At 38.8% G+C, this 27,173-nt stretch overlaps 1 protein-coding gene across 1 annotated transcript in view; it reads left to right on the forward strand.

Annotated features, from left to right (window-relative positions):
- Dnajc5b (DnaJ (Hsp40) homolog, subfamily C, member 5 beta) overlaps window positions 1-27,173 on the forward strand; it is a 56,037-nt gene that overhangs the window by 21,841 nt on the left and 7,023 nt on the right. Inside the window, exons 3-4 of the mRNA XM_013034486.1 lie at window positions 15,080-15,293; window positions 21,002-21,173. Coding sequence (XP_012889940.1) covers window positions 15,080-15,293; window positions 21,002-21,173 — 386 coding nt within the window. The remainder of the gene's footprint in view (window positions 1-15,079; window positions 15,294-21,001; window positions 21,174-27,173) is intronic.

A 27,173-nucleotide genomic window follows, 5' to 3' on the forward strand; every position in this document is an offset into this window, starting at 1 on the left:
TTTAAGGGGCTGGGAAGGTGGCTCAGTGGTAGAGTGCTTGCCTTGCATGCATGAGGCCCTGGGTTCGATTCCTCAGCACCACATAAGCAAAAAGCAAAAAGCTGGAAGTGGCGCTGTGGCCCAAGTGGTAGAGTGCTAGCCTTGAGCTGAAGAGCTGAGGGACCACGTCCAGTGGTAGAGTGCTAGCCTTGAGCTGAAGAGCTGAGGGACAGCGTCCAGGCCCAGAGTTCAGACCCCATGACTGGACCACCCCAAAAAAACACCAAAAAAATGTGGTTTTAAGAGAAGAAACACATTTAACTGAGAGCTTGACCTAAAGTTATATCTGAAGATAATGCAGATTTTGCTCTGTAAAGCATTGAAGACCAGAGACACTGAGAGCCCTGTGAGCCTGCTGAGGCTTTGTCAAGCTATGGAGCTTGAATTAGCACCAGCAGGAGACGAGACCTAATGCCTGCTGTGAGTTTTTACTAGAACCAGGGATGAAAGCTATGGTTGAAGGAGAGAGATGAGATAGCAAGCCCAGGAGTGTCTAGTAGTGTCTCCTACAGCCCAGACTTAGTCTCTTGACATTCAGAGTTCAGTAGAGAGTGCACTGGCCTAACAAAATAAGAATGGCAGTTTCATCCCCAGGAAACATATCAATGCTAGAGGCCCTCAAACTTGTGTTGGGAGCTTGAGCCAGGTACAGATAGATCTGTTGATACTAAGATACAAAGGGTTACAATATGACACAAAGAGATCTTAGTGGCTCTCTAAATTCATCAGTTACTATTGCGCTGGAACTTTGGGTCCTCTTTCCCTAAACAGTACTTCTATAACTGGCATAGAAAATACTGTAATATTGGACACATACTTTATTGTGTTTGTGCAAATGGCTGCCTTATTAAGGAAAAATACCTGGTTCTTAAATCAACCACACACAAAACAGAATTGTAGTGACTAGAAAATTAAACTAAGGTTATACCAATTGGCATCTAAGTTTTTAAAAAGACTAGATATCATTGAATGTGTAGCTTTTTGTTTTACTTTTGAGATAGGATCTTCCGGTGTAGCCCAGGCTGGTCTTGCAATCTTCCTATTGCCGCCTTCTCAGTGTTGGGATTATAGGTGTGGTCCATTGCACCTAGCTACATTTTTAATTCTTATACTTAAAAGAACTCAAATATAATACCTCCTGGAGACTGTCTATGCAAATGCTCAAGAAAATTGAGGATGGCATTTGTCAGGGAATCATCCATCAGGTCCAGTAACATCACCATCTCACCCACCACTAGAGGTCAGCACTTAACTCTTGAAGCTGTTTGGTAGGAGAGAAAACACCCCTAGATTTTAAAGGGATCATGGTTGATAGTTCTGGTAGTTATCTCATGCCATCTGGCTTGAATCACAAATGTGACACTGGATCCCAGAAAAGTAGAGCACTCTAATAATAGGGGGGTGAGTGGCTCAGATAGTCCATCTGCAAATGTGAGGAAATCACAGGACTGTGTGATGTGGCCGTCAATACGCCCTCATAGGGTCTTGGCAGTCTAAGCACTTGAATCAGACATTATGGTAGCAGGTGTTTCAGGAAGAATCATCATAGAGCAGGGGTAGCTTTGACATCATGATTTGCAATTTGAAGCCAAATGACGCCATGGCCTTTCTATTCTGTCCCTGTAAGGGATGGATGGTGCTCTAATCTAGCCTAGTGTATACTGCTTCCCTGAGCGTGTTGATACCCTGTTCCAGCTTTCTGTCAGCACCACCTTGTACTAAAGCTTCCTGTGGGGAGGGAAACTGGATACAAATGTATGAGATGGCTGAAGGAAGCTGGAAGGATTTGAAAACTGACCTTGAGAGGCAGTGATAGACAATGGACATCACTGTGTGGAGTTAGGTCTTAAAACTAAGAATGAAGGAGGAAATGGGGAGAATACAGTCAAAAATTCATTGTGTATGCCACAGAATTGAGAAAAATAAGGGAAAGGTGGGTCGAAGGGGGGGGGTGAAGAGGTTGAAGTGATGACACCAATCAAGGTGCACATAAACTGCTTTGTTACGTGGCAGAAATTCAATACATAAACTAAAATTAAGTAAGGGAAGTGGTGGGTTGGGAAGAGTGGGCAGGAATGTTGAAAAGGGCAACATCGGCGCCTGGGGAGGTGGCTCAGTGGTAGAGTGGTTGCCTTGCATGCATGAGGCTCTGGGTTCGATTCCCCAGCACCACATAAGCAAAAAGAAAAAAGCCGGAAGTGGCGCTGTGGCTCAAGTGGTAGAGCGCTAGCTTTGAGCTAAAAGAGCTGAGGGACAGCTCCCAGGCCCAGAATTCAGGCCCCACGACCAGACCCAAAAAAAAAAAGAGAAAAAGAAAAAGGCAACATCGTATTCATAAACTGCTTTGGTGAAGGGCAACTTCTTTATACAATTAGTTAGAGATAATAAAAAATATTTAAAAAAAAAACAAAATTACAAGTCTTTCTCTTATCAATGGCTAATAAATGTGGCATGAGATGTCACCAAGTATAGAAGCAAACAGGAAGCCACAAAGTGGCTAAAAAATCTGTTTAGGCTATTTTTAAAATAATTGGGTATGTAAAAGTTTGACTTTGGTTTTGGCCAGCTTTGGAGCTAATGGGTCTCAGCTGCAGTGAAGAAATAACCTGAGGCCAATGCACACAGGCCATCTTCAGCTCATTTATAGAATGGAGGTAGAAGGCCGTTGAGGGAGTAGAAGTAGTAGACAGAAGAGAAAATAAGCATAAATAATAAGAGTTTCTGAATCAGAAGTTTCTCATCCATCACTGATTAGGTAACTTTCAACAGTTTGCTCTCCTGCTGAGAACAACTAGAAAAACTGGAAGAAAATTTTTGTCTGAAAAGCAGGGAATAAAGAATTATTGATGACTGCCCATGATTTTAGTGAAGATAAGCTTGAAAGGCTAGTAGGGCTTGAAGTAGTTCTACAGGAAAAGAAGCTTGAACAGTGACCCAATAAAGATTGTGTCTTTGCCATTTTATTGAGAAGAAGCAAGGGCAAACTGGAAATAAGACATTCATAATTACACTGATAGTCCTCAACCTGGCATTCATGTCCTTGGTAATACTTTTGAATTGGGGTTGGCTCTCAGACCTGCGTTAGCCCATGTGTCAGAAGTTCACAAGTGATGCTGTACCAGTATCTTAAAAAAAAAAAGGTGGCTCAGTGGTAGAGTGCTTGCTTTGCATGCATGAAGCCCTGGGTTCGATTCCTCAGCATCACATAAGCAGAAAAAACTGGAAGTGGTGCTGTGACTCAAGTAGTAGAGCACTAGCCTTGAGCTGAAGAACTGAGGGACAACACGCAGGCCCAGAGTTCAGGCCCCATGACCAACCAGAAAAAAAAAAAAAAGGCACTGCATCTTCTGCTTTTGCAATCTGCTTTAAGTCGGCCACCACTTAAGAAGCCTGACTACCCTGCAACTGTCCTGTTTTAAGAATACTTATTAACAATGTGAAGAAGTTACATAGAGGGGAACAGAGTCCTCCAGCCAACAATCAATTACAGCCAGGGCCAACTGGCTGGCATGTAAGTGAAGCTATCTTAGAAGCTTGTTCAGCTCCAAATAAACTCCACAGGCCAATGCCAAGTGAAACTGGGAAATATTTTCTAATGCTAATTTTCAGTAACTAAATCTTAAAGTCTACTGTGACTTGTCACATAGAAATAGATAACAAAATAGAAGCCACATAGAAACAAGTGAACTTTAAATCATATGGGTAGCCAAGAAAATCTGAATCTTTATCTTGGGTTAAGATGATCCCAGTTTTGAAAAGGTTCCCTTGACATGTAGAAGTAGGAAATAGAAATACTCTCTAGCGTGAGATTACATCTTAGGCCTCAAATTGTTTCTTTAAAAATTTTTAAAAATATAATAACATTCAGAAACAATTAGGCATATGAGTCAAGACAAGAACAAAACTCAGGAGAAATGATCTGTTAGACCCATGGGAACTTCAAATACAGATTTTAAAATAGGCTCTAATCAAGATGACAAAATACAAAATTGAAAACTTTCAGAGAATTCTAAAATTTTCAAACTTGAAAAAGAATATTCTAAACTAAAAAAATAAATACAGCAACCAAATTCAACTTGGATTTTGTAGATTAGAAAGGTGACTAGACGATAGGTCAGAAGAAAATTACCAAAATCAATTCCAAAACAAAACAAACACAAAACAGTATAAAAAGAAAAAGTCATGAAGATAACATTAGGAATGTTTTTTAAAAGGACAGTAGAGAGTGGAAATAAGAAAGCCATTTTGAGTTTTCCAGGTCCATGAAAGATGAATTCACATATGCCCAATAAAAGCCAAACAAAATAGATAAAAATAACTGTATTCAGGTATATTATACAGGTAAATTTCTTATGACAATCAGGAAAAAAATTGTAAAAACTATCTTCAAAGACAAACAATTAGACTTACAGTTGATCTTCCAACAGAAATCATGGAAGCCAGTGGATAAGTGAACTGAAATCCTTAATAACAAAAATAATTATCTAGGGGAAATGCCTTCCTAAATTAAAGGTTAAATAATGTAATTTTAACCTACATATCTGTGAGAATTAATTATTATCAAAGGAGATGTTGATAGGCAGAAGGAAACTGATATCAGGTAGATGGTCAGAGATGCAGAAAAGCACTAGTCATAAGAAAATATACAAATATGTGAGTAAATTTACACAAATATTATTTGAACAAAATATTAAATGCCAGTTGCACAAAATAATTCCTTCATTTGAAAGTTGTAGAGAATTCAGAGTATATGTTTCAAATCAAAACAACACTGAGATTCCATCTCATCCAAATCAAAGAAACAAAAAATAATAAATGCTGGCTATGTTCAATGAAAGAGGTAAAGGAATCCTTTTGATAGAAATGTACATTAGTCTAGCTACTATAGAAATCAGTATAGCATTGCTTTAAAAAGTGAAAAATAAGATTATGTTTGATTCTGCTATACCATTACTAATTATATGCCAAGAGATGTATGTCAATGTATAACAGAGATACCTGCATATTGAGGACATCATTCAGGTAACTCTCCTATATGCTTATAACAGATGAGTACATAAAGAAAATGTAATATGCATATTACATCTATAAAGAATAAAATTATATCATTTTCTCAATCACCATGGTAAGCAAAATAAACCAGACTCAGAAGACAAATGTCATTATGTTTTCTCACATATATGGGAGTTAAAAGAAAAAAAAATCATGAAAAGTAGAAGGGTACTACTTGAGAATAGGAAAGGGATCAGGGTGTAGTAAGAGAAGAACAACAGAGAGCAATGGAAAAATAAATATAACCAAGTGAATATAACATTATATACCTGTATGGAATGTCATAAAGAAGTGTATTACTTTGAATAAATAATGCTAATAAAAATGCTATTATTTTAATAATATTTATATTTATATAATTAATTGCATATTTATATAATTATTTATAATTATTGCAATAAACAATAGTTTAAAAAAGTAAATGGCTGGTGTCTCTCACTTGTAATCCTAGCTACTCAGGAGGCTGAGATTTAAGGATCACGATTCAAAGCCAGCCCAGGCAGAAAAGTCAATGAGATTCTTATCTCCAATAGACTCAGAAAAAGCTGAAAGTGGTGCTGTGGCTCAAGTGGTAGAGCACTAGCCTTGAGTGCCAAAGTTCAGGCACAGCACTCAGGCCCTGAGTTCAAGCCCCAAGACTGGAAAAAAAAAAAAAAAACACCAAAAAACAGAAACTATATGTTATATGGAAGTAACAGTGTTATTTACATTATTGTGAGTGAAGAAAAAGTACATTGGCATTAGGCTGGGGCAGGGGAGAGGGGCAGAATGCAGTTAGGAATTCATTGTATATATCACAAAATTAAGAAAAGGTAAGGGATGGCTCCAAAGGGGGTGAGAATGTTGAAGTGGGCAACACTGATCAAGATACATTGTGTTCACAAACTGCTTTGTTGAATGGAATATCCTTTATACAACTACTTAGAGATAATAAAGCATAAAATAAGTCAAAGACTTTGTAATCTCTAAAAGGACCCTGTTATGCTTTGACTATGAAATGTGCCCTGTGGACTTAGGTACTGGGGACTTAGTTGCCAGCTGGTGGGAAGGGGATGGATTGGCTTTGTGAAAGTGATTGGACCTGAAGGCTCTGACTTGAGCAATGAATTAACTCTTTGATGAATTCATGATATGATAGCACTGTTGGGAGCTTGCAAAACATAGAAAGTGGGGCCTACGTGGAGGAAGTTGGCCACTTGGGATGTGTTCCTGGGGGTTATGTCTCACCTGGGCCTCTTCCTGTGTTTCCTTTCCTGTGTTTACTTCCTGGCTGCCATGACATGAACACCTCTGCTCCCCAACACCCTCAAGTCTAGGAAGCATTGACACTTCTGAAGACACAGGCTAAAATAAATCCCCCACCTTTAATTCATTTACATTAGGTATTTTGGCACAATGATGCAGTCTTAACTGTTATAGACCCCAATAAATAATAATAATGATAATAGTAATAAACATGATTCCCAAGCAGATGGAGAAAAAAAATGGAAAAGAATCAACCCAAATATAGTAAGAAAGGAGAGGGAAAATCTATTTTAGGTGGACAAATAGAGCATAATAAAGTAGCAGATTCATCTTGAAAAATACTAGAAATTATATTAAAATACACAGTGGTTAAATTATTTGAAAGATATAGTGACACTGTTCTATTTAAAACTTATTTTGGTAGGTTACCTATGTAGCTCAGTGGTTGAATGCTTGCCTATAAACACCAGGTCCTGAGTTCAATCTCCAGCACCACACACACAAAAATAAATCAATAAGGTTTGTATGTAGATGAACTAATATACAAACTAATATAATTTGCAGATACAGAAGAAAATATGAAGAGAAGCAATTACATACTACACAACTGTTTACCAAAAGACAGCTTGTATAGCTTTATTAAAATCAAAGGAAAAGATGGATAGGGTGGCTCACATCTGTAGTTTCAAGACTCCAGAGGCTGAGGCAGGAAAGTTGAGCATTTGAGGCCAGCATGGGTTACATAATAAGTGTAAGGATAACCTGGATGCTGGAGTAAGACCCGATCTCAAAAATCAAAAACAAGAAGCAATGAAGGCAGAAACAAAAAACACTGCTACAAATAAAGATGAATTACTCTATAAAGTTACATTTATAAAAATAATGGGCAGTAAGGCAAGTTTCAATTTTTAAAGAACTTCACAGGCATACAAAGTATGTTCTCTAAAGGCAATGCAATTAAGCTAGAGAACAAAAATTTAAAAATAACTAGAAATTTCCCCTGCATGTGACAATTAGAAGATAGAATTGAGAACTACTCATGTAGTGCACATCTACAATCATGGCACTGAGGAGGCTTAGACAGGTGGACAGAGAATTTGAAATTAGCCTAGGCAGGTTAGTAAGACCCTGTCTCAAAAATAAATAAAATAATAATCATGGGAGAAATAATAAAGTATATGAAAAATTAGAAAAGAACTAGGAAAAATGCTGAATGTTAAGATATGAGTGAAGTTAAGCTAAATGCAACAAAATAGAGACTAAATGCATTAATTGTATTAAAGGGAAATCACAGTATTTAAATGGAGTCATACAGAGTTAAAAGCAAAATTAAAAACTGAATCCAGCAATAACTTTAAAATATATATATGGGGCTGGGAAGGTGGCTCAGTGGTAGAGCGCTTGCCTTGCATGCATGAAGCCCTGGGTTCAATTCCTCAGCACCACATAAGCAGAAAAAAAAAAGCCAGAAGTGGCGCTGTGGCTCCAGTGGTAGAGTGCTAGCCTTGAGCTGAAGAGCTGAGGGACAGCTCCCAGGCACAGAGTTCAGGCCCACGACCGACCCCCTCCCCCCCACCAAAAATATATATATGCCAAAGGAAAGGGTGACATTGTCCGAAAAGAGATGTATTCATTACCTGACTTATGAAACCAACCCCTCTCGACATCACCTTTATAATAACAATAAACATTTAAATATAGTATATATTATATAATACATATATGCTGTTATAAGATTATATATTATATATGGTATATATTATATACCATATATACCATATATTATATACCATATATACCATTCAGGCCAGATGCCAGTGGCTCACGCCTGTATTCCTAGCTACTCAGGAGGCTGAGATCTGAGAATCACAGTTCAAAGCCAGCCTGGGCAGGAAAGTCCTTGAGGTTCTTAACACCAATTAACCACCAGAAAGCAGGAAGTGGTGGTATAGCTCAGAGTGGTAGAGCACCAGCCTTGAGCTGAATTGCTCAGAGATAGGGCCTAGGCCCAGAGTTCAAGCCCCACAACTGACAAAAAATAAAAATAAAAAAATAAAAAAATCCAACATTTATTCACTCTCAGAATTAGCAACTGAAGAAGAATGTACTTCCAAAAGCTGCTTTTATTTTCAGTCACCCTGGGGGTTTTAGCCAAGGTAATGAGGTAAGGAAAAATATAAATGAATAAGAATTGAAAAAAATTTAAAAATCTAACAATACTTTATTATAATGATTTGTTCATGACAAAAAAAAACCTTGTAATTTACTAAAGTTAAGATACTGAGGGGCTGGGAAAGTGGCTCAGTGGTAGAGTGCTTGCCTTGCATGCATGAGGCCCTGGGTTCGATTCCTCAGCACCATATAAGCAGAAAAAGCTGGAAGTGGCGCTGTGGCTCAAAGTGGTAGAGCAGCACTAGCCTTGAGCTGAAGAGCTGAGGGACAGCGCCCAGGCCCAGAGTTCAGGCCCCATGACTGGCAAAAAACAAAAACAAAACAAAAAAACAAACAAACAGATATTGGCCTAGGAAGTTTTCAGGATAAAAATTTTGAACATATAAAATTATTTGTCTTTCAATCAAATATAAAAATTTTAAATACTAAACCATAAAAAAGTTAAGTTCCCACAGATAAATCCAGTGAAACATACAGAGGAGCTAAGTAAAACTATAACAATAAAGTATATATATATATATATATATATATATATTTAAGATTCTTTATATATAGCATATGTAGAGTATGTATTCTTTAAATCAAACTAATTTTAAAACCAAAGTAAAAATTTTTTAAAGACCCTAAAAGAGGCTATCCAAATGATATATTTATCAGTCTTGTAAATCAGAGTGTGATCATATACACACATATATGTGTATATATATGGTTCATAAAAAATGCATACAAACCATCAAATTGACACACATTGAGATATCTATTAGTATGAAATGTGGAGACATGTGCATGATAGTTCATGTAATTGATTTCTTTATATTTTAATTTGGGTCTTGCAGCACTTATGAGGACATAGACATTTTGCGGAACCTCTACCAACGTGACATAATATTATTTGATAAGCTAACACACTTCTAGTGCACTGAGGGCACACTAACCCAAGGGCTTTTTCACCTACAAACTCAAAGTCAGTTCATCTTTTTTATCCATCCCCGATGTCTTCCTCATCATAGGTTATTTTCTCTACCTAATATCAATTTGGCCTGAGCCCATACCCATTGCAGCAAGTGCTGGCTCTACACAAGAGTGGTCTTAAAGGTTCTAGAATACAGGAGGAATTCAGTGCCTCATACTCCTTCTTCTACTTTTCCCTTGTAGGCTGCAGGTGGCTTTCTTCAGGGAGATTGGGAGGCATTAAGTTTCATGGCTGGATGATTTTAGCAGAAAGTCAGTAGCAATGGGAAAATCTGAAATAGTAAGTAGCAGAAGGGAATGGGGAAGGAATCTGTAAATGTGTGTCACCCTCATTATAATCAAGAGACTAATGTATCATGTGGGGCAGGGCTGCTATAGGAACCACTATGCCATGGGAGAGCTTGGTTTTCTGAGACTCAGAGGCTAATATTCCCAAATTAGTTCTTCCCCAATATTCTAATGCCACAGACAAAGAGGTGTACAAAAGCTGGGTAACTGAGGTCCGATACTGGCTCCAGATCTCTCAGGGACTGCTACGGAGTAGTGGGGGGATAAGAATGTTAAAAAAAAAAAAAGACAATGGAGAAGAGAGGTCAAACATCACAGTTCTTAGAATTACTCCACTGCCTTAACGTAGGTAGATCCTTGGGATCTTTGGTACTTACAACTATCAACCAACCCCGTATTTATCTTATTGACTTCTCATTGAATTCAATGTTGGTTGACAGCTATCATTGGATTTTGGAGTGGAAAAGAAGGTTTTGAATATTATTTTTAAACTATTAGCTATAACCATACTGGATTAAGAAGTAACTAAAATATGTAGAGATTTTGAATTAAAGGCTTATATTCTAATTAAATATTGACACAGATCAAAATGAATTGTATTTATATACTGCTTTGTTAAATCACATCTTCCTTATACAACTACTTAAAGATCATAAAAAGTGATAATAAATAAATAAATATTGTACCTCTATTCATCATTCATTCATTCACTTTGGAGCCCAAAGGTGACCTGGAACTCACTGTGTAGCCCAAATGTTACTCACCTCAGTCTTCCAGTTAAATAACTTTTAAAATCATAAATAACATGAACTATTTTTGTGTGTTTGCTAGTCCTGGGGCTTGAACTCGGGTTGGGTACTATCCCTGAGCTTTTTTTGCTCAAAACTAGCACCACTTAAACCATAGCTCCATTTCCAGCTTTTTTCTTTCCTTTTCTTTTTTGGGTTAATTGGAAATAAAAGTCTCATGGATAATTTTCTGCCTAGGCTAGCTTCAAACTGTGATCCTCAGATCTCAGCCTCCGAGTAGCTAGGATTGTGAGCCACTGGCATCCGGCACAAACAATATTTTAAAAAGAACAAGTAACCATTCTATTTAAAAATCTTCCAAGCACTTCATTAAACCTCAAATGCCCTATGTGAGCTCTTGAGCTATAGACAGTCTTCAGGAGGGTGGGACACTCGGCAAGTACCTCCTTGAACATTTCTGTAATTTGGCAGCTGTTGGTCTTCTCCATCTTTGCCAAAAATTCCTCAGAGCCAAGAGTAGTTGCCAAATGGAGTCAAAATGCTGCTGGCAATCAGGAATTGGATTTGCTACAAATGGAAGTGTTCCAGCCCTCCAAATCTGCCAACTTCATTGTTAGCGGAGAGTGATAAATGGATAGAGTGCATCTGCCCATGTGAGCTGACAAAGATCCAAACAGCTTGAAAAATGACAGGAAGCCAGAATTCTCTGACTAAGTCTGAGATGGTGTGTATCAGTCTAGACACAAACCGCGGAAACAAAGCAATATATGTAAAGAGACATTTTCTAGGGCTTTTTTTTTTTGTTTTTACCGTGTAGGCAACAGTAACAGACTTTTCATTTGATTGGCTTAGCTATGACCTATTCAAAACTATTAGGTAGAAAGCATTCAGTGTTGGGCACAGAGTGAGGAATCCAGAAATATTATGCCATCAACCAAGTTCACTTGTGGTTTTCTGATGATGCTTAAGTATTTTTCTTCCTTAAATCCTGCTCCATTCCTTTCTAATTTGGTGTAGGCCAAGTTACTGAAGGAAACAAAGCCCTCAACTATCAGCTAATAAGAGAAAATGAAAGTTGTCCCTGGAGCTTACAAATGGTTAAGGAAAATAGTAAATAATCTGTATAGTTTTCATAACAAGTAAAAATATAAAGAAAGAGTGACCTGGAACCCTGATATGCACCTGTAAGCACTGTTAATTTGGGTTGCTACCTTCTATTTCCTCTTTTCTGCTTCTCTGCTTTTCTCTGTGAGAAAATGTACAAGGTTCAGGGTTATCTCAGTGGTAGAGAGAACACTTGCCTACTATGCCAAGCACAGAACAAAACACAAACAAGAACACTGAACAAAGACATACAAGTGTGTGTGTGTGTGTTTAAGTTACCAAGGACTTCCAAATCTTTGCACCTAGTGGTTATTTCTTAGTATTAATCATACTGGACTGGTGGGCAGAATTTGACATCAAAATTCCTTTCCTCTTTGAAACAGTTTCTTCACTTGGATCCTAAGACCTCACAATACTCTCTAATTTTGTCTTTCTGCATAATTGAATTGATCTTTCCATTTATTTATTTTTGCCTTTCTGAATCAGGATCTCACTATGTAACCCAGGATGGCCTTGGAGTCACAGGTCTCCTGCCTCAGTATGCCAAGTGCTGGGAGTACAGGCATGTACCACCATACCTAGCTGATCCTTCTTTCATATTGTATTAGTTTTATGTAGTTGCACAATGGAGTTGCCATTTAACAAAGTAGTTTATGAACACAATAGATCTCAATCAATGTCCCCTCCTTTCCTGTTATCCTTTCTCAACGCTCAATCCTTGGACTTCTTGGGACTTTCTAGTTTCAAGGTTCTGAATATCAACTACCTGCTGAGGACTCCCAAGTTCCTGCTTTTATTTTTGCTTGAGGTTCAGATTCATATCTCTCTACTGCCAATTCTGTTTGGAAATAAATAGGCATCTTATGTCACTCAGAACAGAACACTCCCCACTACAAGAAAAAAAAAATCTTTGCTACTAATTAAACAGTAATGACTTAGGCCAAAACTTTGGCGCTATCCTCATTCTTTTTTCTCTTCTACCCCATATACACTCAACCAGCTGTCCCTCAAAATATATTTGAAATCTAGCCATTTCTCACTATGTCTTCTATTACTACAATGGTCCAAACCATTGTGGTCTTTTGCCTGAAATACTCTGAGCCTTCTCCCTTTTGCTTTTGTCTTTTCCCATACTGAGCATTCCTTCTAAAACTAAAGCCAGGCACATCATGTTATCAAAACACTTAAGTGGCCTCTCAGGTCACCCAGACTATAAAGCCAAGTCTTTACAATGGTCTGCTAAACATTCTGAGTACCTTACTACTTTTAATTCAAAATACAAATATAGAAGGCAGTCAGTGGTTGGTTAAGAGCATGTAGCAGAGGGTCAGACTGCCCATGTTCAAAGCCTGGCTCTATTTATTAACTGTGCAACATTGGGCAAGATATGTAACTACTCTGTGCCTAATTACCCTCATCTGTAATATAATGCCTATGACAGGGTTATTGTGAGAATTGATGAGTTACTATTTGTAACATGCTTACAAGTAACTGAGTATAGTAAATATTGTAAAAATTTAGAAATGACATAACTCATTTTATGCTATTAATATTTCCTCACAAATTCTGCATGTCCAAAATATGACACCAAAATGGTCCCATTCAGAGGAATTTAAATATATTCAAACATCTTGCAAAGCAAAAGTTGATTTTTAAGTGTTTTGACTAAACAAATTTAAAATGGAATATCATTTTGTTTTTTTTAAAAATTTATTTATTTTTATTGTGAGAATACCATACAGAGGGGTTACAATTACATGGGCAAGATAATGAGCACATTTCTTATCAAGCGTTGTTGCCTCCTCATTGTTTTCCCTTCCCATCCCTTCCCATACTCCTCCCCTCCCCCATCCCCCACCAAAGTTGTTATTTTTCAACATAATGACTTGTACATCTCATTGTTGATCTCAAGGTTAGAATGGTTAATATACTATGATTTACACTAGAGTTAGAATCATCACTGTAACATGATTTATACTTTTAAATATTTTGGTGCTTTTTAAGCATGCAAATGTTGGGCTGCTTAAATATTCATATCTCATATTCAAATTTCCTATCTCTCTCTTTCCCCCTCCCTCTCCCTGTCCCTCTTTTTCCCTTCTCCCTTTTCCTTGTTCCTGGTCCTGGGGCCTGAGCTCAGGGGCTGGGTGCTGTCTCTGAGCTTTTTTTTCCTCAAGGCTAGTACTCTACTACTGATTTTTTTTTCCTGATTAACTGGAGATAAGAATTTCAGTGACTTTCCTGTCCAGGATGGTTTTGAACTGAGATCCTTAGATCTCAGCATCTGGAGTGGCTAGGATTACAGGTATGAAAGCCACTGATGCCCAGCTATTCATGTACTTCTTAAACAGTAATACTTCATTTCCTAAAACATACGTAATTTGTTCAGTTTGCCATGTAGATTGATTTTTAAGATAAATCTTATGTTTCTGCACTAATGATGGGCTTTTATTACTGAATTAACATGAAATAGTCTATCTAAACCAATGCAATAAACAGAAAGTTATGGTACCTTTATCCATCTTTGATGGGACAATAGGAAGAAGAATCATATGGAATTTCTAGCTGGGAGTCATAAAACTGACTTTGTAGCAGAAAAATAGGCAGCACAGACCCATTTTGAATATGATAGCACAGAGTAATTTTGAATATGATTTTAAGCATTACTTCAACTGTTTCTAGGGGGGACTGAAAGAAAGCCACTAGCCAGTCTATGCAGCTGACTTCTTACATCCATTATGCAGGCTCCCTCTTATACCTATTACTGAAGAATAAAAAGCCCCTGGAGACACATGAATGCCTTTCAGAGACTGCTTTATGATCACAGAGGAGAGAGGGCCTTACCTTCCTTCACACTACACAATATTTCAAATGGAAAGAGGCCAAGTACACATTTGGAAATATAGAAGTATTTGTTTAGAAACACAAGAGGTTAAGACCTATGGAAGATTTGTGAAGAGGTCATATTGTTTGTTTAGGGGAATTTTAGTTGGATTTTTTCTTTTATGCTTGAATGTTACTTTTAGAATATGTGGCATGATGTTCTGTAATTTTGGAAAACTCTTCTGGTTCAAAATGGAATTTGAGTGTAAACTCGACCTGATGCTATCTCATAAAGAGACCTGTATGGTGGGGTAGGCTACTGACCAGCTTCTACGTGAACATGAACTCATACATGTATTTGCCAGTAGTGAAATGTCTCAGGCTCAACATCTGCACCATTACTGAGTATTCTTTTGAGGCTAGGCGGAGGGGGATAACATAATTATTTCTGCATATTAATAACATGGCATATCATTTAATGAAACTTCCTTCTTAGTTAAGTCCTCTCCTGTAAAGCTTCTCATTGTGCAGTGTTGGCACAAAATACAGGATGTATAAATGAATCCTGACTTTCTAAAATGTCATTGTTGTTTTGTCAAATAACATGTTTCATCACTTTTTTTTAATTTTAAAAGAAAATTGGCCCTGAAACATCATCCAGATAAGAATCCAGATGATCCGGCTGCTGCTGAAAAGTTTAAAGAAATCAACAATGCCCACACAATACTCACTGACACAACAAAGAGAAACATATACGACAAATACGGATCTCTAGGACTCTATGTGGCTGAACAATTTGGAGATGAAAATGTTAATACCTACTTCATGCTATCAAGCTGGTGGGCAAAGGTAAATCGCAATTTTTTTCCTCATAAACAGTTTCCTGGAAGATTATTATTTTATTCAGTCTCTAATCCTCCTCCTCCTCCCCTTTTCCCCTAGGGCCTCCTGTATGCTAGACAACTACTACTGAGCTGTATATCCTGCTCTTTATTCAGTTTCTGTAGACATTATCAAAGCAAGACCAACCTTATTATCATTACACTCTTGAAAAATAAAACAAGACATCCCTTCCACCAAAAATGGTGGATCATTTGTGCTTTCACTCATCCGTTAATTATAAAATCCAAAATGACTTACAGTATTTCTAGACATTAATTATATTTGAGTTTGGAGCTGCAGGTTAATTTTGATTGCTCTCCCTTTCCCCCATAGTGACTAATTAAGAGCTGACTCACTGCTCAAAACCCAAAATAATTTATTAGCCTGACAACAGTTTAATAAGTTATTATGGGACAAATTTAGCTGTGGACTATCTATAGGGTAGGCGACATCAGCAACCAGTATGTAGGAGAATGAGTGGCAATTATGTCATAGGCTCTCTGGGGCTGTTGTTTGTAGTGGAGAAGGAAATGGATGTGTGTGTGTGGGGGGGGGGGGGGAGGATTAAGTAGTGGATAACAATGAGTTGGGGAAGGAAGGAATGAGATGGGAAAGTCTGTTCCAGAGAAAGGCAGCATTTTAAAGGACTAAGTGCAACCAGAATTGAGTTTTGTAGAGCAAATTTTGTTTGATTTCCTGGAAATCTCTACTATATGTATGTCTGGTGCTAGCTTCTATATTTGTTTATGATTTTTACTGCCTTTATCTTCTGGTGAAAGTATATTTACATATAGACCACACATAGTCCATATATTGCCCATATATTTTGCGGACAGTTTACATGTACTTAAGTTGTCACATATCCTAACAAATTTTTTTGGTCAGTTATGGGGCTTGAACTCTGGGCCTGGACACTGTCCCTAACCTAAGGCTTTTTGTGCTCAAGGCTAGCCCTCTACCGCTTGAGCCATAGTGCCACTTCTGCTTTTTGAGTGGTTAATTGGAGATGAGTCTCACAGAGACTTTTTTTTTGCCCTGGCTGGCTTCAAGCTATGATCCTCAGATCTCGGCCTCCTGAGCAGCTAGGATTACAAATGTAAGCCACCGGTGCTTGGCTTTTAATAATTTTTAAACTCAAAAATCTCCACACACACACAAAAGGCATGTTTCATGTTCAGCAGTATTTTGATGGCGATTTCTTATTCAGAATTTTGCTAAATAGAGGTATATTCGGGAAGAGAGGGGATTATGTTCTTGTATATAAGCAAAGAGCGAAAGTGTATGTCCTAAAGTGCCAGAGTTTTCTTGGGGTGGGGCAGATACCTGGGATTCCCATTGAAACAAGTTTCTGCTGAGTGGATTGGGGGTTTAGAATGGGTGTGCTTACTGCTAATGTAATGTCTGAGGACAGTGAGGACTTCGGAGGGTTTGCATGGGACCCTCCCCTCCAGGCAGGACACTCCACGTCTTCAGTCCCAGATACTCACACAGGTGCACCTGACTGAATATTGCATCCTATCTGCATCAAGATGAAAATAGGCTTCCTTGTCAAGAATTTGATGAAATTGGCCAAAACTCCTATAAGACAAGGAAGATCTACTCAGTAGTAAAGAGATAAAGGAAACCATTGCTGAATGTTCTCTTTAAAAATAAGGCTAGAGCAAGGCGTGGTGATGCATGCCTTAGGGAGGTCAAGGCAGGAGAATAGAGAATGTGAGACCAGCCTGAGCTATATAATGAGACCTTGTCTTAAAACAAAGAGGAAAAAAAGACCTCAAAGAATACATCTTCTTTTGCTTGTGCCACGGTGCCCATCAGAATAGCCTGACACATCAGAGTAATGTATTTAGTATATACCTTAGGATTTGAAAATGTATATCAAAAATGTATATTTTTGGCTATCCAACAAGAATGATGCCCTGAATTCAAGTTCTGCCAAAAATTAATTTTAAAAAATCAGATGTCTACTTGGTCTAAGCATGACAAGGGATAAAGTAAAGTGCTATCCCACAAAAGGCAAGCAATGTTGTTCAAATAATTGTGACAAAACATTATCTGAACATTGATATCCTCAATGGAGAGACTGGTATGACAACTGCATAATGAAAACAAGAAGGATAAACGCAGGGAGGGAGGGAGGGAAGAGTGCCTTGAGGCTGATGTTCACAGGAGAGCCTATGAGAGGATGGGTGAGGACTGCTTCCAGTTTTGCTTTCAGAGTGATCTACCCAAGATGGTGAAAATGTACAGCATAGTAAAGAGGGTTGCTATGAGGCAAGGCCATAGTCTTCCCCTTGAAGCTGGCTCAACCCCATACTGGGTCTGGAATAGACAGAGTCCTGAGCAAGGAAGCCGGATGGGGAGGTGAATGTCAGAGTCCCACCTCTCACTGAAGAAGCATGCCAATGGATGAACTTCATTTTTGATGTGCTTTGCTCCATAGAGTAACATCTGGCTTAAGTTCTAGATAAAAGGGTTGGATTTTATCTTAGATAAAAATCTGGATTCTAGTTACAGATGTACAAACCTCTTCTATATTTCAAGTAGTATATTTTAAATAAAATTCTAAATTGCTTTTCTTAGCAAAAAAAAGGGGGTTCTTTATGGTTTCACAGCGAAAAAGCCTTGAGAATTTTAATTTTTCTTTCTTTTTTCTTTTCTTTTTTTTTAAATGGGAAGCTGGGCACTGGTGGCTCAAGCCTGTAATCCTAACTACTCAGGAGGCTGAGATCTGAGGATCACGGTTCAAAACCAGCCTGGGCAGGAAAGTCTGTGAGATTCCTATCTCCAATAAACCACTCAGAAAACCGGAAGTATAAGATGATGTTAAGCGAAATGAACCCCAAGATAGGGACACAAGTGGTTTTTTCTTTCTTGCTATTGTTTCTAAACCCTAACAGGTATAACCCCTGTTCACTGTATTTTGATGTTGGTCTAATTTGTGGAGGGGAAGGGAAAAAACAAAATGCTTAAATAGGGATACAAGTTGACCCATTGTAACAACGAGATGTACAAGACACTATGTGGAAAAACAAACTTCACAATTTAGGTAGGGAGGTGGGGAGTGTAGTTGTGGAGGTGGGAGGGAAGGGATGGTAGGGGAAAAACAAAGGAAGAGACAACAATACTTGATAGAAAATGTACTCATTACCTTGCTCATGTAACTGTAACCCCTCTGTACAGTATTTTTACAATAAAAACTTATTAAAAAAATGGAACTGGCCCTGTGGCTCAAATGGTAGAATGCTTACCTTGAGCTGAAGAGCTCAGGGACAACACCCAGGCCCAAAGTTCAGTCATCATAACTGACCAAACAAAAAGGGGGAGGAGAAGGGAAACCCTTTTATATATTTGTGGGGAAATCCTTATTCTGTTGCTTATATTTGTTATTATTGCTTATATTTATAAATTCAGTAGATAATTAAGAGTCTACAGCTTACTTACTACTAAGTTCTGGGCACAAGGGATTAGAAGATTGACTATAGTAATATACAATCATCCAGCCTTCAAGATGCTCACAACCTAGTACAATGAGACAGATTATAAGCTGATCTATGTTCTAAAGTGTCAACAGAAGAGTGTCACTGTGGAGATTGGTGTGACATACAATGAGGCACAAAATAGTGAATAACAGAGCAGGATCAAAAAAGGCACTGCAGATTTTTTAGCTAAGTCTTAGACAGCAGATGGATTATTTATTAGGTGACTGGGGAATGGAAGATGGGTGTCTGGCAGAATCCATACGGAGAGCCCAGCAATCAAGAGTACTGGTGGGAGTCAAAACACCCTTATCAAGAGCTAGGCTGAACAAGTTTACACTCCCACTAACAGTGCAGTAGCTCCCTTTTGGCCACCTCCCCTCCAGCATCTGTTGTTATCAGAGTTCTTGATTATAGCCATTCTAACTGGGGTGAGATGGAATCTCAATGTTGTTTTGATTTGCATTTCTTTTATGGCCAGAGATGTTGAACATTTCTTCATGTGTCTATTGGCCATTCTTTTTTTATTTTTTATTTTTATTGTGTAAATACCGTACAGAGGGGTTACAATTACGTGAGCAAGGTAATGAGTCCATTTCTTATCAAGCATTGTTGCCTTCTCCTTTGTTTCCCCTTCCCATCCTTTCCTATCTCGCCCCTCCCCCACCCCAGCCAAAGTATTGGTCATTCTTATTTCCTCTTCAGAGAAGTTTTTAGCCCAGTTTTTAACCCAGAAGTTTTTATTAATGGGGTGGTTGTTTCTTTGAGGATTTGTTTTTTGTGGGGGGATTTAATTGTTTGAGCTCTAAGTATATTCTAGATATGAGGTTGTCTGTTGTTTGGCTAGTGAAGATCTTCTCCCAGTCCATGAGCTTTCTATTGGTCTTGCTAGCTATGTCCCTTACCATGCAGAAGCTCTGCAGTTTAATGCAATCCCAGTTATCTAATCTTTCTTTGATTTGTTGTGATCCTAGGCCTTTATTAAGAAAATTTCAGCCTTTGCTAAAGAGCCTCAAAGTTTCTCCTGTTCCTTCCTGTAATGTTTTCAGGATGTTGTCACTGTATTTGATTTTGGTACCTTAGTATTGCATATATGTTTATTTGAATTAGGGAAGGGAAGGGGAAAGGACAGAGTGGTGAGATAAAAGACAAGGGAGAACCATTGCAACAGCAACATACACATGACAATATGTTGGAAATGAGCTGTACAACTTGTGAGGGGGTTGGAGGGGGGAAAGTAGGAGAAAAATGAGGAAGGGGTAACAAGTTTGACAATAAATGTACATATTACCTTACTTAAGTAACTGTAACCCCTCTGTACCTCACCTTGACAATAAAAAAATAATAAAATAAATTTTAAAAAGAGCTCAGCTGTACCTGAGAAGTAGGAGGATTGCTGCACGGTATTAGGAGAACTAGTATTTCAGTAAGCTTCCTCCAGTAGCTATGGGTGTGGATACATAGAGGGCAGGAATGGAGGCAGGGAGGCCAGTTAGAAGGCTGCTGGAGTGTCCAGACTAGAGATACAAGGAGCTGTTCTAAAGCTCTCACAACTGGCAGAGAGGCAATGGGGAGAATGGATGCAAAGATGATGAGGAGAGATGCTACAGGGCTTGGTGACTAACAGAAATGTGGAGATGGGGAACTAGGCACCAGAGGCCCCTTCTTCAGTGGGAGTGAGTCTGTTCTGTAGAGCAATGCCAGACCAGATCCTCTAACTTTTGTGAAATGATTTGTTGGGTATGGGCTGGCTTTGCTCTTAATAAAGCCAGAATTTATTACTTACTTCCTCTGGATCTAATGTGCCCTGGACTTTATGAGGAAAATTCTTTTCCATTTTTTTTCCTGTCCTGTTCCTTTCTCTTTTGTGTTTGTTTTGCTTTGTTTGTTGTTTGTATGTTTTGAGACAGGGCTTTTATTTGTGTATCCCAGGCTGGTCTGAAATCCATGATGCAACCCAGACTGGTCTCCAACTTGGGATTCTCCCATCTTAGCTTCATGACCACTGGGCAACCACAGAAAGGTCAGGAAAATGATTTTCAAGAAGCTGGAAAGAGTTCCTACAGAGTGTTAAGGGCGAGGATGGGGTGTACGCCATGATATCTTCAAGTATCTGGAGGAGCACATGTGCAGGCTTGATTTCTGAGACTTATGCCCTTTCTCATCATCCATTTTGCTTTGCTTCTGTCTTCCCAGACCCTGTTCATCATCATTGGCCTCTTGACGGGCTGCTATTTTTGTTGTTGCCTGTGTTGCTGCTGTAACTGTTGTTGTGGACGGTGCCGGCCCAAATCATCGACGTCAGAAGAGGACTTCTATGTGTCACCGGAGGACCTGGAAGAACAGATCAAGACTGACATGGAAAAAGGTGGGGCAAGATGGAGCAGAGGGAGAGGGTGTCCCTTCATAGATCTGGCTAGGTGCTAGGTCCCACTAACGATACAGAACTCCAGCAACCAAATGGAAGAATCTCACTGGCTGTCAGCTTTGCTAGCACTTTGGGGGAAGTTAAAGAAATGCCAGCATAGAGAAAAGCTAAATGTGACACTATTCGTCTCCTTATAATAATGAGGTCTGGGTTCAGGGGGGCTTGGGTGACACATCCATGGCCTTAGAACCAAGGTGGAAATGTCTTTCAAGAATGCATTTCTATTTGTTCTTTGGAGATCTCTATTCAAATAGAAAAGAATTGTTGGGTTTGGTGGTGTGTGGTTAACATGCCAGCACTCAGCAAGTTAAGACAGAATGACCATGATTTCAAGGCGAGCTTGGTTACACACATAATTCCAGACTGCTTTAGACTCTTTAGTGCAAGAAGAGAAAGAGAAGAATGATTGGAGAGGGAAAGGGAGGAGAGAGGAGAAGAGGAAAGAGAGGAGGAGGGGAGGAAATGGGAAAGGAGGGAGGGGAGAGGAAAGGAGAGGAGAGGAGTGGGAAAAGGAAAGGAAAACATAAAATTCTTATCAACCATTGACTTCTTTTTCTTTGGTTGACTAAATGTTGATTTGGGGAATAGAGTTGGACTAGGGCACTCTTCCTCTGAAATATAGCTACTTTCTCAGTGTACACACTCAGGGTTAGCCTCAAAGTGACATCAACAATAGGATCATTTTCTTTTCTTTTTCTTTTTCTTTTTGTCAGTCATGGGGCTTGAACTCTGTGCTTGGGTGCTATCCCTGAGCTCTTCAGCTCAAGGTGAGCACTAAACCACTTGAGCCACAGCACCACTTCCGGTTTTCTAGTATTTTATTGGAGATAAGAGTCTCACGGACTTTCCTGCCCGGGCTGGCTTTGAACCATGATCCTCAGATCTCAGCCTCCTGAGTAGTTAGGATTACAGGCATGAGCCACTGGTGCCTAGCGGGATCATTTTTTAAAAAAATATTATTAATTTTTATTTTTTGCTGGTCATGGGGCCTGAACTCTGGGCTTGGGCGCTGTCCCTCAGCTCTTCAGCTCAAGGCTAGTGCTCTACACATGAGCCACAGTGCCACTTTCAGTTTTTTCTTCTTATATGTTGCTGAGGAAATGAATCCAAGGTCTCATACATGCAAGGCAAGCACTCTACCACTGAGCCACCTTCCCAGCCCCCGGGATCATTTCTTTACTGACATAGCACCATATACCTCCATGTACCCAGGGCCATGAACTTCGAATATTCAAAGTTTATTCTACCCAGAAATGAAGAAGGAAGAAAGGCAAAGAAAGTGAAGAGTTCACAGAATTCACTCTATGTTCTCTGAGGAATGCATGTCTTTGTTTAAACAAGTTAGGGTCAAACCTGCTGTTGTGCTGCTCCACTGTGCTGTCAAAACTCTCCTGTCTTTCACCCAGGGAATTCACCACTATTCTGGATAACAGACTTTATCCCTGAATGACCCCTGAATGCCTACCTTGCTCTTCCCCCCTCCCTTCACTAGACAACCAATGGAAAGAAGCACTTGGTAGTAGAGACAGTGGTCCATTGTTTCCAGAACTTCTGGGACTAGGATGGTGTAGTACCCTAGACTGAGATGAACTCTGATACTTTGTTCTAGTTTAAATGGAAATTCTAGAACATCAAGCCTTGTGTGCCTTTGGTTGGTTTGTTTTGGTGATACTGGGGTTTGAATTTGGGTCTTATATTGGTAGTCAAGCAGCTCTACCACTTGAGCTATGCTTCCAACCCTGCTTTTTGCTAGTTACTTTAAAGGTGGAATGTGGTGAATTTTACTGCCTAAACTGGCGTCTAACTGCAATTGTCTAGATAGCGTCTCTTGCGTATAGGATTATAAGTGTGAGCCACAGACTCTGGTTTCCATATACCTTTTATTTCCTATCATAGGGGAGTCCAGAAAGGACAAACGCCTCTTGCTAAGGGAATGGCCAGTCTAGTAACCAGATGAAGTAAACAGGCCAGTTTTTATTATTTTTCTTGGAGCCACATTGATAGCTCATGGTGAACCACAATTACTACAATTTGTTTTGTTTTACTTAGGTTATAAAAGGACAGGTTAATCTTTGAGTGGGGGCATAGGAACAGAACAAGCCAGCATGATTACAAATAAATGTATCAAGCAGTGATTATGTGCAAGGAAATACCTCTTAACGAAAGGGCTGGTGGCCATGGCACAATTTGCTTATGAATGATGGTCCCAGTACATGAATCCCATCTGCTCTGGGAGAGACATAAACTGTGACATGACCATGTCACAGCTATACTAGTGGTAGAGTCTCCCCATAGCATCCATCCAGCCAGACAGGATCCAGACAGAAGCAGAGGACAGGGATGGACAGTGAGACAGGAGACTACTGTCATCCTCAGCCTCTGGGGTGATCCTTACTTTTTCTTCATACTGGGAAAACTCAAAAACAGGTCAACTGAACTTAGATATCCCAAATCCAATGTTTGGCACTAGTCTGAAAAACAACCTCATATTGTTCCTCTTTGAAACAGGATAAAATCTCTATCAGGTCATTTCAGTAGACATTCTTTGCATACTTCTGCTCTGGAACAGAAATCCAAACTCTTTGCCAAATCCCCCCTAGAGCCTCATCTTGCTGAGTGGTTGGTGATAAATCTGAGTGCCTCTCACTGTCTGACAACCCAGAGCCACCAATTCCATTGCAGAGGTCAGATCATAGCATCCCCTTTGACTGTGATTATGCATATATGTGTGTATATTATATTACATATGTTTATAGTATATATATGTTAAAGGTGACGAATGGGGGCTTACAGTTACACAAGTAAGGTAATAAGTACATTTCTTTTTAAACACTGTTACCCCCTGCCTCATTTTCTCCCTCTTTCCCCTCCCCATTTCCCTTGTCATTAAACATCTTAACCAAAAGGAATATCTTTGAATTGGTTTTAACATTGGAAAATTCCTATGCAAGGTGATTCAAGATTGTGGAAACTCACACAATTTAGGAAGATCACTTTAAGAAAAAGAGCACAAAATAAAGCTTGAAAGTTGGAATTAATTTTAAATAAGAAAGAGAAGTTAACCGGATCTCATAGCTCATGCTTGTAATCTTAGCTACTCAGGAGGCTGAAGTCTGAGGATCATGGTTTGAAGCCAGCCCAGGCAAGAAAGTCTGTGAGATTCTTATCACCAATTAATCACCAGAAAACCAGAAGTGGAGCTGTGGCTCAAGTGGTAGGGCACTAGCCTTGAGTACAAAAGCTAAGAGACTGAACCCACATCTTGAGTTCAAGCCCATTTTGAGTTTAAGCTTGACACAACCCACCACTAAGCTTTAAAAACATAAATATAACATATATCACGAAATCTAGAAAAATAACTTTTATTTAATTAGCTGTCTGGCATATCTCTGACACTTTCCTTTACTGCTAGATATTCTTTGCCTTTTCATATAACAATAATTTTGTTATAACCTATAGGAAAATTTAAAATGTCATTTCTCTAGTTAATTTGACTGAAATTTTGTTTTTACTGTTGGTGAATTATTATTTCTGTTCAGTTTTTCAACTAATTATTGATATGTCTAAATTTTAGAGATGGCCATATTGGGGAAACTAGTTTACTTCACGTATACAAGATGTAAGACTTCTGCAGACCATTTGTGCACATTTCAGACCATATTGTTCCTACAACAGTTGATACTATCTGGGTAAGAAACATTGGCCACATTAATATTGTGTGCCAGGCCATTTGTGTTGGATCTTCATGTACCTTCAGTGAGTAAATTGGCATAGCCAGCTGAGGGATCTGGAGGATTGCAGTTAGTTCTTGATCAGCCCAGGTGGAAAAATTCACTAGATTCCATCTACAAATAAACAGCCACTAGAGGGCTGAAAGCAAGCGCGAGAGCTGCTTGGCTAGCAAGCTTAAGGTCCTGAGTTCAACCCTATTACCACCAAAAACCAACCGACCAAACAAACAAAAACCAGCCACATGGAAGCCTTTACAAGTCTCTGGGGCTTGATGTCCTGGGATTTCTGTTTCAGTGAGACACAAAATATCAGGGTCCAGTCCAGTCCAGGGAGCTGTATCATGGTGAACTTGGCAGTTCTGGCAACAATGTGCCTCTGTCTCAACTACAAATAATTCTTTCCATTGGCTGACTGGGAGGGGGGCTGTTATCCAGAATAATGGTGCATTTCCCAGATGAAAATGTCAGGAGGAGTTTTGTTTGTTTGTTTGTTTGTTTCTGTTTCATTTTTTGCAGCACATTGGCATAGCATGACAGCAGGTTTGAGCCCAGCTTGCTTCAACAACGACATGTATTCCCCAAAGAACATAGAGCAGATTCTGTGAGATCTTTACTTTCTTTGCCTTTCTTCCTGCTTCATGTCTGGGTAGAACGAGCTTGAAGGATCAGTAAAATATTACGGTCATGGGTGCACCCAGGCATGTGCTGCTGCCTTAGTGAGGAAATAGTCCCATCTCTGATACTGGCTGGAAGTGAACCTTGAATGTATGTGTTGAGAAAGCAGCTACATTTCAGAGAAAGACTGCCTTAGTCTGGGTGCACCCCACAAATCCTTACCTAATCAGCTGCAGAGAGGAAAATCAAAAGCTTCGTGGGCCTAAGGTAGCCTGGAACTCTGCATAACCCAGGCTGATGGGAGAGTAGGTAGAGCCAGTGGTTTATATTAATTGTTCATTGAAGTGATATTACTTGCTTAGAGATTTAACCAGTATAAGATGAATCCAACTGGAAATTTATTTTTCATACATGAGTACTAATTTTAGTAAACTATTAGAGTCCTTTTCTCTGCTATTCTTTCTTTTATCTAAAAATGCTAAGATACAAAATATAATGAAACTCATATAAGCAATGTTCTCTCCAAAATAAATTACTTACTACTTTGTTTTCTTATATTGTAGTGGACTATTCTAGAGGGGTTAATCAGAAAAGTGCATTTCAGATTTGTGACAATTAAGATTTAAGATATCCACTCCCCTTTTTCATCTATTTACCCATTGGAAATATTTTTCAGTATCTTGAGATAGTTTAGCAAGCTTAATTTTACATCTAAAGCTTTTTAATACATATTTTTATCATGAATCTTTCAATCATGCTTACCCTTGACTATGGCTAAGTTTAAACTACTTTTTCTGATGTACCGCAATGCAAGGCTCTGGGAGCCATGCTGGGTGAGATTGAGTGGCAGAAAGGCGAGTATTTGCTTGAGCTAACTATCTCAAATGTATAATCCATTTGAGAATGAAGAAAGAAAAGTTCAAGCCTCCACATCTTCAGTACTCACTGGCAAATAGAGTGAGTCAACCAAAACAAAAATACACTTTCATTGGCTTCCTATGAATATAGGAAGAATCTATTGTTCTTGTAAGCCAATCAAGATAGAATTAGAAGAGATTGTGTCTTGGAGGGGAGGAACGGCATTTTCTCCTTTTGGTCTTTGAAGAGATAAAACCTGAAAGGCAAAACATAGTAGTTACCAAATACTTCCCCTTTTCACATGTTCCCAAATTAGAAGCTGCACTTTGTGAAATTTTAAGTGGTATATTTAAATTTTTAATGGTATATTTAGATCATTTAGTGGATCTTGAGATCATCTTGAGATGGCCTCTAAACTTGCAGAATTCTGGTGTGTATATGGGAGGGAGAAGGAGGGAGAAGAGACTGGGCACAGAAGAGAGACAGACAGACAGATACAGAGAGAGAGAGAGAATACTTAGCAGCTTCAACTAGAACCAATTATCTCTGAATATCCTGTAAAGCAAACAAACAAACAAAAAGGTTAAATTTAGTTGTTTTTATTTTTCTTCTAAGCCTCAACCAATGAACTAAATCCAACCAAAGCCTCCAGCTAAATTCTAAAAATTTCTTGTGGCATCAGGATCCTGCTCCTCTTTTTTTTTTCATTTAAAATTTGTTATTATTAAGTTGTACT

This window comes from Dipodomys ordii, unplaced genomic scaffold (genome assembly GCF_000151885.1).
Source record: "Dipodomys ordii isolate 6190 unplaced genomic scaffold, Dord_2.0 Scaffold190, whole genome shotgun sequence".
NCBI lineage: Eukaryota > Metazoa > Chordata > Mammalia > Rodentia > Heteromyidae > Dipodomys > Dipodomys ordii.